This window comes from Ischnura elegans, chromosome 1 (genome assembly GCF_921293095.1).
Source record: "Ischnura elegans chromosome 1, ioIscEleg1.1, whole genome shotgun sequence".
NCBI classification, from domain to species: domain Eukaryota; kingdom Metazoa; phylum Arthropoda; class Insecta; order Odonata; family Coenagrionidae; genus Ischnura; species Ischnura elegans.
Window position 1 is genome coordinate 101463425 of NC_060246.1, and position 12358 is coordinate 101475782.

At 38.0% G+C, this 12358-nt stretch overlaps 1 protein-coding gene across 1 annotated transcript in view; it reads left to right on the plus strand.

The window, feature by feature from the left end:
- The window catches only part of LOC124167315 (triple functional domain protein), a 352896-nt gene that overhangs the window by 69764 nt on the left and 270774 nt on the right, over positions 1-12358 (plus strand). Inside the window, exons 2-6 of the mRNA XM_046545291.1 lie at positions 2290-2509; positions 6798-6990; positions 7473-7586; positions 8413-8612; positions 12014-12266. Of these exons, the coding sequence (XP_046401247.1) occupies positions 2316-2509; positions 6798-6990; positions 7473-7586; positions 8413-8612; positions 12014-12266 (954 nt within the window). The 5' untranslated portion in view covers positions 2290-2315. The remainder of the gene's footprint in view (positions 1-2289; positions 2510-6797; positions 6991-7472; positions 7587-8412; positions 8613-12013; positions 12267-12358) is intronic.

A 12358-nucleotide genomic window follows, 5' to 3' on the forward strand; every position in this document is an offset into this window, starting at 1 on the left:
CTAACAATTTAACCCGATGAAGTTAATTTCTTTCACTATCGTAAACGATATTCTTTCTCTTGAGGTGAAAGGGAAAACTTTATTCACTTAAAGATTTCATTCCGAAACATTTTTGCTGCCATATGTTAAAGTCTTTCGCGTGAGTAGTGTTGACATTTGAGTACAAACATCAATAGAAATCGAGGACTGCAGCTAAGTAGCGCTTGGAACCCGGCATTAAATAGGACGAGGAAGGAGGAAAAATTCCGGACCAATCAGAGACCACGTAGGTGAAGGAGGAGGGTATAAATATCGAAACACCGCGACTTCGGCATCAGCCCTGAGGATGTTGGGAAAGTCTCCCAACGAAACGTCGGCCTACACCATGCAGACCCTGACCCGGTTGGAAACCCGAGAAGCTTTCATCCACGACATTTGAGTAGTTGAACAGCATTATGAGTTACCAGCATTTGGAATGAAGTCTTGGGGTTTTAATTATTTCTGTATTAGGAGGGAATTCCGAAGAGTGATAAACCAATAAAGTTTCTTGAACATTATGGTTTTTTTCCATTCCTATAATATTTTTACGTATTAAAAGTTTTTTGGGGAAAATAAGCGTATTATCTCGCCAAAAAGGAAGTACTAGAAGGGAAAACGTCAATTTTTGAAATAAAACTCGGTCTTTTGCTTTCAGAAAATAAAATGCAACGGTTACGATTTGAAAAATAGGGAATTTTGGCATCATCGCGTATGATAGAGCTCAAAAGCTTTCTTTTTATTGAAGCTATTATTTAATTTTCGATTTGCCGTTTACTTTAACTCAGCCCAGCCAAGCGTCGAATATTCTGACTGAATCAAGTGCCTGGTGCTAATATACGTACATTTAGCAAATTTTCGTTTATTCTATTTTTTCTCTGGAACATTTTTATCCACAGTTATCTTTTTAAATAGTGCTTGTTTTTTATGGATTTCCTTGAAATTAATCTTAAAAATGAAGCAAGCAGCAAGCTTTGGCTGTCGTAAATATACCTTTTTGTGTTGAACTTCACTCCTATTGCGGAATACTACATGTTGAATGGGTAGTGTTCCAGATGAAGCTCTTGTGTTTGCCTCCTCGATGATTTGGTTGATAAGAATGTTTTATTTTATGCGAAAGCCTTGATGCTTAGAAGTAGTTGTTGTAACATAAAATATGTTCTTGTTTTTTTACAGTAAATGGTTGTATTTAAAAATAATTCCCACGTGAAAAAATTCTGTCCCACTTTTAAATGTTGCGAATGTCACAGCCGTTATTCGGCAGGTTCGAAATTTATCTCTCGTAGCATTTTTTTCACTATAAGATCAATCTTATATTTATCTTGTATTCAATATTTGGTTAATAAAAGCACGCCTACATTTATGATTTTAGAAGAAGTATTGAGGACTGTGTTGTCGATTTGCTTTCTCCCATTCTTAAGTATCTTTGAAATTTTTTGAGTCATCCGCCAAGAAATGCACTTGGACCAAGTTATATTACGGAAAATTTCCGATTACTTGAAACAATATCGTCGATACTTGCAATCTTCCTCAGGTGTGAAGCATCTCTCACGAGTAAAATGCACCTTACTCATATTACATCTATAGCGGAGAATGCCTTTGAATTTGAATGTAAAAAAAGTTACTCTTCATTATTGTTTTATATAAGGAGTTAATGTTAATAAGCGTATTATCTTGTCTTGGAAAAAAAACTGCGATAAATTCAGATTGGCCAATGAGTAAACAACTATTTATTTTCATAAATAAGTGGCTTTTGGTAATCAAGAAAATCGAATAAAGCAAAAACAAACAAAACCAAATTTTAGGATTTTAAATTAGATTAAATGGTAAAAGGTATCTAAAGTGTCTAAGTTACTTCATACTAGTCCATTTGTTACACATTTATTTAATTTTATGTGCCTACTGACTGTACCATATTGCACTCTAGGCCGTGAATATTATTCGTTAAGAAGTCAGATCAATTCTCTTAAATTTCTCCGCAGCTTTTTTTCGGAGACTCAACTTCATCACATCATTAGATCTTCATGGTGTCATAAGTTTTAAGACTACTTGCTTAAAATTTGTGTTGATAATTTTACCGCGAGCAACAGGCTTGTGACTTTGCATGTGAGCTGTAGGGTGGACCTTATGCCCACCCTTGAGCTGTACTTGTTGAGTAGTTTGTACGGTGGAACTCGTGGATTCGCCGCATCGCCGCCCTCGTTTTTATCCGTATCACCTGCACCTCTACAGTGGATCATCGCTGACCGGCATGTGTTTTTTTTTCTTTTGCAGGAGGCTGGAGCGGAGGAGATTGCGGCATGGACGGGAGCTGTGGCGGCGGGGTGCGAGCCCTGGACGTGCTCTCGCTGCTGCAGGACCGGCTGGCGGTGCTGACGGGCGGCAGGGACCGCAGGGGCGGGCCGCTTATCTCCTTCCCGGCCACCCCGCGCCGCGACCGCACCAAGCCCGATGACTACCGCCGCCTCCTCCACTACCTCCTCTCCATACCGTGGTGAGTGTCGGCTACCGCCGGCCTAATTGGCGACAGTACACCCCACAGACCATGAATAAAGTTGATAGCGCTTTTCAATGGTTGAGAACGAGCGGTTGGTGAAGCCAAAATGAACTACGTGCTGGGTGGCAGAAAAATTTTTGCCGTTCAAAACCGCGAATCCACTGTGTTTGTCGAAACGAGAACGAATCGCTCCCGTTCGGTGTTTTTCGCGGTGAATTTTTCGCTCGAAACTCAGGCTATCATCTTGAAATTTTCAGAGTATGTACAGTGGACCCTTGTCAAAATTTGCATATATCCCGAGTTTGAAAATCTTACCTTAGTATGTTCTCAAACGCCGAATTATCACAGGTTAGTTATGGGAAAATTTCGACGAAATTTTACTCAACTTTTCAAGAAATTTTCATGTTAATGATGCAAGTTTCAAATAAACAATTCTTCGAAAGGAAAGAAAAAAAGGCGATCGGCCAAGAGGGAGTGAGTCTTTGGAGATTGGAAGCCATATAACTCGTGTTCTGCGACACTACTCCAGTTTTACTTATAGCGACAAGGTTATTCACTTCTCTCTTCAAGGCCTATGAACCGTTCCGATCTGCCATCCTGCACGTGATCCATCTCTCCTTCGTTTCCTTGAAGGAATACTCCAGTTTCTTATTTTCAATGTCTTTGGTTTACACCCAACGCATTATTCTGGGCCGTAGTATATATTTTAAGCTTGGAACTGCATTTGGAATGTATTTTTTCGTTCTCGAGTAATGGCAGAATTCCATCTTCACCAAGGTTTTTGTTTTCGCTGCAGAATTTTGTATCAAGTTTTTTGTAAATTTGCAAAATCTCATCCGTGCAATTTTAGGGTTTGTCTACTCTTTACAGTACTTTTCGAAAAAAACTAAAATTATTCTAAAAAAATATTTGTGACGGGTGGCCTAGTATTTTTGACCCATAGAGATGAAATTGTCTTGTAAGTGATATGTATGTCCTGTAACCGCTACGAAATATGTGCCTCACAGAACAATAGCTTAATTTTGCAGTCTACCATACAAGTCAAATTTACTTATTGTGATAGTATTTTAACATTTTTTTCACCCCTGCATCCTCAAGGTATTTTGCTTTATTTGCGTACAAATCCGTAGTGCCTACTTTCCTACTAATTACCCATACCCTGCATAATTTATTATATGTCAGTAATGTTCTGTGTTTTTCGTGGTACTAACTCTCATGCTCCTCTGAACTTTTTCATTTATATTTGCCGTTTGGCTCTACCGAGTCGTGAAAATGATAGTTTTTCACCAAATGCTGCATTTTCTTAATTTTATCCTTTAATTCTAACTGCTTATGCAGCTGAAGGGGTTTCATAGAAATAGTTTTTTATTTGGAAGAGTTTCCAATCATCAGACATTCACGAAAGTAGAATAAAAACGGACTTGATTTCATTGACTGACTTGAGCGTTTTAATTTTTGTTTTGAACATAAATAATGCATTTATACTAGAAATCTCAATAATGCAATTCTTTTAACAATATTTTTATTCCGAATGCCATTATATTCCTAATGCCGAAATATTACTCTGTATTACACCGGTAAAATAATTCGAGTGCAAGATGCTAGTACATTGTAACTGTTACCGGAGATACAACACGCATAGCGTAACTTCTGGTAACCAATTGTTCCATTTTATTCCCCAAATATTTGTTATTTCATTAGAGACAACATTTTCGTCTGCCTTCAGGTGTTAAATGAAACCATTGAAATGAGTTTTTCCAAACTATTTGTCTTTGATGCCCCCTCAGGATATCAAATAATCTTTCTACTGCCTAAGGCCTGTAACATAATTCGTAATTCACTTGAGTAAGATTATAACATAAAATTATAGTTTTTAATTTTAACTCCCACAGAATGGGTCCAATAATGACTCAATGCTTTTAACATATAATAATATAACATAAACCTTGCTTCGTCATCATGGACTCCTTGAAATCCAAAAACCGCCGAAAATAGAGCTAATGCACGCTAGGAAAGTATTTCCTGCGATATAGCCTATGATTTTTCCTTAGCGGGTCGTGTGTGAATCATTTACCCCGTAGTTAGATTCTTCCCGCACAACTCCGAAGTATGCGGGTTGCATAAAACTTGAGTGTTCTGGGGCTGACTGTTTTGCGAGTCTGTTTATTAAGCCTTTAGTTTTCGTGCTCAGAAGCAATTTTTTTCGATTTCTCGCGTTCTTCTTTATATTAAGGTGATTTCCTATTATTTATTTCCTAAATCGAAGGATTATTATACCTGGAGTACGTATTTAATGCTTTTAGGTTTTTAAATGATGATATCTATTTTTCGCGATTAAATGAAAAGGGATAATTTTCAAGCCCGCAAAAACGCGACGGCTAAAGTATGAATGCTGGGAAAAGCCCGTGTGACGTCATTCTGGTTCCGGCTGCCGCCGTGTGAGGCCACCTCCGTGCAGCGCCGCTATGATGCAAGCTGCTAGCAGGTAGCGGAGTACCCTGCTAGTGGGTGGCACTTGGCTTAAATAAGGATTATTAATACCCTATCAAACGAAGAAAACTTTCCGACCCGAGGCAATTTTTATAGGTGATTATTAAGAGATGTTTCCCAGAGCTCTGTGCCTCATGCATGCATTGGTAATCTCAGACAATGTAAAACTCCTGACTACTCGTATAGCATCTAAGTCCCTGTGACGTCACGTGAAGTGGCATCACATGGGCACCAATCTTTTTCAATTGAGGTTAAAATTGACCATTAACATTCATCTAAACTGGGATTTCTAAAACCAAATAATTTTATATTATGAATACACTAATGGTGGGTAATGAATCACAATCAATGCCTTTCGTTTTCTTTGATGAAGGAAACTACCCTATTATTGGAAAGGCGTTTTTATAGTAAATCATATAATGGAGTTAGTAGAGAAACTCAGCATTCACTTTAATGTATTCTTGGCGAATGATGTCCATGAAATCACATTTCTTTGCCCTAATGGCTAGCAAAGTGTTTTCACTTGTGCCAAATCATTTTATCTAACTCCATGAATAACAGAGAAGTTTCACGGATTTTCCACCAGTTGATGTTTTCCCTGTCTCTCCGAAGATCCCTTGAGGATGAACAGCAAGTCGCTGCTCTAAACGTTGGGAGACATGGAAAACACCAACTGGTGGAAAACTGGAGAAACTTTTCTGCAGCTGCTATGCCGGGAAAACCAAAGATCATACATCTATGAATGACACTCGCAATTTTTAAAGTTTACAAAATTATAATGCTGTGAAATCCTCATCGAACTCAGAATGAGGATGTGTGCTTGTTCAAACTTACATTTGTCTTTAATTTACAAAAAAAATCCTCTATATTCTTGCAAATCACATTGTTATATATCAATTCACTCTTACTCAGTGATTCAACCTGAAGATTGGTTTTTATAGGTGAGGGTTGAGCTCATACCTCACTAAGCCTGGCATGTTAATTTCTCACATTCAGGAAAGTGGGCCAGATCCTCTCCCTAGCCCAATCTGCACTTCGAGGGTTTTATTATGGTGTGTCTTAAGGCTTCACTCGAGATTTGAACCTGGGAGTTGAACCCAGAACCAAGGAAGCTCTACCAACCAGGCTATACTACACCCCTATTTTTAAATTAGCTCTTTATATTTCATTTCCATGCCCCTGGACGTTGCAAGCCTATATACAAAAATGTAATTAGCGAATGTTGATGCTAGTAATCGCCTTATAGTGTTTTTAGGTATTTATTTTATTTGATACATTGATGATATTGTCAAGGAAGTTATAACAATTAAAAATTTCATTTTTCAACATTAGATTGGGAAATAAATAAATTGTTTTACTTTTTCAGTTAAGTTTTATGGCATCATTGAATTGATATTTTTTTCTATTCTTTCATTGGACCTATTTTTTGTGTTCAGTGGCTTGGCATTATCATGACTATTTTTTTGGAATGTAAAGGTATTTTCAAAATTTTATTCAAATTACTACTTATTCATTTCAAATAGTCAATAGGACTGACTCGAAACTGAATTAAATGTATAAAATGTAGTTCAGTTTTAATAGTTGGTGGCTTCTTTAGTATCAGCAGATGAGTTTCCAGTTTATCAATCCAGTTTTATAGATACATAAGTGATTGAAACACTAAACTTGGGCATTTAACTATGATTTCCATGATTCTTTTGATGATGAATTTAGTAGCTATATTCCATGTTTTATGGGGTATTTTCCTCATAATGTGCCAGTAATTTTCTGATTTGTTTAATTTCCCTGTTTTCAGCGAGGAGGCAAGAGAGTTGGGATTTACAGCTGTAATAGACATGCGTGGATCTACCTGGGGGACTGTGAAACCAATACTGAAAGTCTTGCATGAGCATTTTCCTGGCAGTGTGCATCTGGCTTGCATCATCAAACCTGATAACTTCTGGCAGAAACAGCGTACCTCCTTAGCTAGTCACAAATATAAGTTTGAGGTAAGTGTTCTCCATTTGATCCTTTATTCATATGGATTTTTGGTGGTTTTATACCACATATTTTAATTAATTGGTATTTGTTTACGGTTCCAACATATGCAAGCTTCTGCTTCACATGCTAATTTCATCATTTCCCTCTTGCCCTTTGGCTCTTATGTCCTTAGTGTAGCCAAAATTTCCATTTCTGAGTCATGAGTCACTTGTTCAAATTTAAGTGTAGATGATACAATTAATGTGACAGATTCTATCAACTATCACTAACTACTTCTAACAAATATATAATGTTTGTTTTTTCATTTAATTTATGTAAAAATGTTGATTGTTGTTGTATTCCATGCAATGATATTAAAGGGACATGCCTATGTAACGTCATTCTATAGGGACTTAAACAGTGAATTATAATTTTTGAGAGGATTGGCAATGGCTCAGGTAATTCATGATTGTTGGTATATTTATACAACTGATTCATTAACACTTTACAGACCAGCCTACTCAGCCTAGAAGCACTTCCTAAGCTTATTGATCCATCTCAGTTGACTGCTGACCTGGAAGGTACCTTGCGCTATGATCATGCTCAGTGGATTGATATGCGAGTGGTGAGTTACGGTCGTAATAAGTTTTTGTGCATACAACTTTTCCTCAAATCTGGGAGTCTGGACTTGCATGCTGATGTCTTGGGCTTTGAAACATTGCAAGGGCCAATTATGGTTGTCTAGTTAATGTTCAATACAAATATATACTTGAACTGGTTACAGTATAGTCTCAATTATTTTTTATTCAATCAATTTTTTGTTGGATTATCTGACCCTCATTTCCCTAGATAATCCTCCCAAACTCATCCCATTCTCCCATCTCTACCTTTCCCCGCATTGTATCAAATTGTACTTAAATCCATTGTGTGCAAAAGATGCAGAGAAAGTATGAAACAAAAGCAATAGTACTGCATAATTACTAAAAATAAATCATGAATATATTACGTAGTTTTTGATTATCTGCTTTGGATTTTCCCTCCATGGCAGTGTTTAATCATACCTCTATTTTTTTGTTATAATTATAGCCATATGAGTTATTTTTAGTCAACACAGTAGAAGCAAGAAATAATTTTCACTTAAGTTCATGATACCACGTTCATAAGTTCATGATTTATTAATACGTTTTAGGAATTAGAATGAAGTTTTGCAAGTTTTTTATGGATTCACATAAAAAGTCGCCCAATGGCAAACTGCTCCCCATTAAGGCTTAACAATTTTTATCATACTTTTATTCGTGTGCCTATGATTCTTTTCCTCCAATCAAAACACATTGGGAATGGTGAGATTTATAATTTGATTTAATTGATAAATGTGTATAAGTTTTCAGAAAACTATGCTACTAAAAGGGATGATTTTGATCATGCTTTAAATTTTTCTGTCATTTTTTTAGGCCATCGAGGACTTCTTGTGGCAAGCTGCTGACCTGCTGGACAGGTTAGATGACCTACAAGAGGACTTGTCTCGGAATGAATTTGCTGATGATGTGTCTGGTGCAAAACACAGTCTTGATCTCCATCATGAAATGAAAAAGAAGATACTTAAGGCACCTGTTGAGGACTTGGATCTCCTTGGACAGCGTGTGTTGCAAAGGTTGTTATTTGAAATACTAGATTAAAATTATTGTGACCTGGTGTCACTTAAGCCTCTTGTTAAAATTTGTAACCTTGCATACTATGTAGTGGAATGTCATCACTAAGGGATTTAGAGTGTTAGTACAGATAAGGTATGGTACCAATTTGATTTTAGATTTACGCACATATGACGCATGAAAAATGCACTACGACCCATTGCCCGAATGAATTGATCTGGTTGGGCATGTATTTATGTATCTGACTATAATGTGGTATTGTGCAGTTGTGAAGGTCTATTTGCTCTAGCCATGTCGTTAATTGTAGGGATGAGTCGATTCCACTTTTTTTCGATTCCGATTCCAATTTCGATTCCTTCAAATCGATTCCCGATTCTCGATTCCGATTCCATCGATTCTTACTCCTTATAGCAGGTGGGATTTTGATTTATCTGTGGTATTGCTGTCATTAAAATTTAAGAATTGAATGGAATAAAATGACTAGGGATGGACAGATCCAGGATTTTTGGAGCCAGATCTTTCGAATCGGATATTTTCGATTCCAAATGCATTTTCGAATTCCTGCCATTAAACAAAGTCATTATTCAAGTTTATTGTGGGTACATACAATCAATGGAATGCTTTTTAGATTTTCATACACATTTTTATATTTTTATAAATTAAAAATTATTTTATGGGCTTTCAAGTTGTTTTTTTAAAAACATCTTTACATACTCAGGGCCTAAACTGTTACGCTTGGGTTTGGAAATGAAAATAGGAAAAATCTTAGGATGAACCACAGACCAGTAGCGTAGCGAGAGGACCCCCCAAAATATAAAAACACAATTACTTTCCTTCATAAAAGGAAACAAAATATTAAAAATCATGAATTTACAAAAATGAAAAAAAAAATGAATCTCTGAAAAATGAAGTTTTTTCTATTATGAAGGGCGTTAAAATTAGTTTGAAAACCTCTCCTTTGTACCCTGTTGTTTAAAAAATTTCCCCCCACTGGTTTTGGACCCCCCTTAACAAAATTCCTGGCTACCCCCCTGCTATCGACTGAATTCAAATTTTCCTCACACACGTTTCCCCCGAATTTTACTTTCTCATCGCATACGGACTTGTGTTTCATCCGAAAATGCTTCAGTATGGTGAGGTGGATTTAGCACATCCTCGCGATAATTTACGCCATAGTGCACGCACACTGCATTCATTGGTTCTTCTGTTAATGGAAATGTTTATACACAATGAAAGACATTTTTATTGGTGCATCATTAAATTAAATTGCAACTGCGCAATCAGCAACACAATTAAAAGTATTTAAAACGGTAATAACGTCACGTGCGACGAGGTGCTCAACCGCTCAGCATGAGGAAGGAGTGGGCAGCAAAAGCGTGTAAAGGAGAGGTGGAGGGGAAGGAGCAGTGGCGTAGCCAGGAATTTCAATTGGGGGGGGGGATCCAAAACCAGGGGGGAAAATTGTTGAAAAAACCGGGCACTAAATAATGGGTTTTAAACTAATTTTAACACTTTCCCAGAAAGTCACTCGCCTAGCATTTGTAGTCTAGAAACGGAGAATTGAAGCAGATAGGCCAAAAAAGGTAAGTTGGTGAGACGAGGTAGGGATGAAACACGCTTCAATTGTTTTCGTGTGATTTGATATTTTCCTTAGAAGACAATGATTTTTGGTCCGTGTGATTTCGGATGCGAAAAAAAAAACAACAGAGGCACGGGCTGATGGACGGCCGAGGGTGGTTTTCTGAAATCTACGACATAGTTACTTTTGAAATGCTGAAAATCCTGGCCACGGCTGAAATTCTACTTGCAACCTCTGCGAGAGCTTTCAAACAAAACAGTTCATGAGTAGGACAATAATCGCATGCGACGGCGCATTCGAAGAGAGAATCGGAAATCTTTCCACTCTTATGGGGCGTTACATTCACTGAAGCTATTATTTAAAATTTCCGATCCAGATCCGATGTCTTCCGCGACTTTGGATCCGATGAAGGGCAATATCCGCGGGTATTTGGATCCGAGGTATCCGATCCGACCATCCCTAAAAATAACAATAGCCGCGGTGGCTACATTCTCGTTTGGCCGCGGTGGCTAAACAATAATGTAGCGTTCATGGCGTCAATACATACCAGAGCAGCCTGGCGGGTGCGCGGTGGCGGCCGAACGCAACCTGTCTAGTCCGCCCGGAAGGGGCGGCTTATGCCAAGCAAGTATAAACTTCCTCAAGGGTTGCATTGATGAAACTGGGCTATACAAACGCGAATGTGTCTATTTTTTTATTATTGACGCAGGCGCGTGTTAGTCTAAAAAAGTTACTTATATACAAAAAAACGCTCTCAGCGCGTATTTATAAGAAACTTTTTTCACGGAAAAACTCGCTCTCTGCACGTTTTTATTTTCATCAGACTTCAAATATCATTCGAAAGTAAAAAAATATATTTCGATCTATTATACTTTAAAATTGGTGGTCCAGATGAATTCTCCGAATGTGATTCATAATCGTAACAATTTGATTTGCCGTGACCAGCGGTTAATAAAAGAACGGAAAACGCATGCGCTGCTTCCCGATCACGTGGTTTCCAATTTTTTTTCTCTGAGAGTTGCTCATGAACACGAGGTATTTCAGGGTTCGTCGGTTTGTCGCCCTTACCGGCATTTTAATGTTTCCGAGGCCGCTTAGGTATGTTTGTCGCAGCACCCGCGTGCGCGGGCAAGGCTGACACCGCGGCCGCTTAGGTGTGTGGCAGCATTTATGCCCCAAACTTATAGTATATGCTCAAAACATTTATCTTCCTGGAATCGATGGAATCGGAATCGACTTTAGGCGATCGATTCTCGATTCCGATTCCGTGCCCGAGAATCGGTGGAATCGAGAATCGACATTTGGAATCGACTCATCCCTAGTTATATGATTGGTTGCACAGAGCATTGTAACCTAACCATGTGATGATCCTTAAAGTCAAAGAACTATGTATGTACATAATTATAGTGGAGCCAAGAGTGGGGCCAAGACTACATGACTAATGAGGTGGCTTGCAAGGTAATATGTAGATGCAGGTGTAGATTTTTTAAAAGTGGAACTATTTAGCAATCAGGAACAATTTCCTTGTTTTTACTGAAGTGATTCCCAATAAGGAAGAATGGTGTTGGCTGCATAATGTGCTTACATCCACTTTTTTGTGGCTCTTCAATAAAAATGCACAATTGTTGATGGACATAAATTTTATGCACTTGATTTCATTCTATAATTTTTTTATTCTTCTGGATTCAAAAAAAGAGAAGGATAATTTCAACACGGTCTTTGCCTTACAATTTTGTTATTGCTGAATGTTCGTAAAATTCTTATCACAAATTTGGAGAGAACCAGTGCTGAAAAGTATTTTGACTTATCCCTTTATCTTTGTAGGCTATCAGGTGATGGAGTTAGTAGTGGAGGGAGTAGTGGTGGCTATGATTCTGGCTACTCGGGACGTGAGAGTGATGAAGCAAGTGGGGTTGGGAGTGCTGGGCCAGACCTGCAGGCAAGTGTGGCCCCCATCCTTCAGAACTTGGAGGCAGTACATTCAGCCCAGCAGCATCTTCTGCAGTTATGGCACCATAAAAAGTTGAAGTTGGATCAGTGCTTTCAACTCAGGCTTTTTGAACAGGACTGTGAGAAGGTTAGTTTTGGCATAATGTAATTTATGGCTACTAGGTAACCCATGCGAATATTTCACATGACTATACTCTCATTCTTTACATATAAATTCAT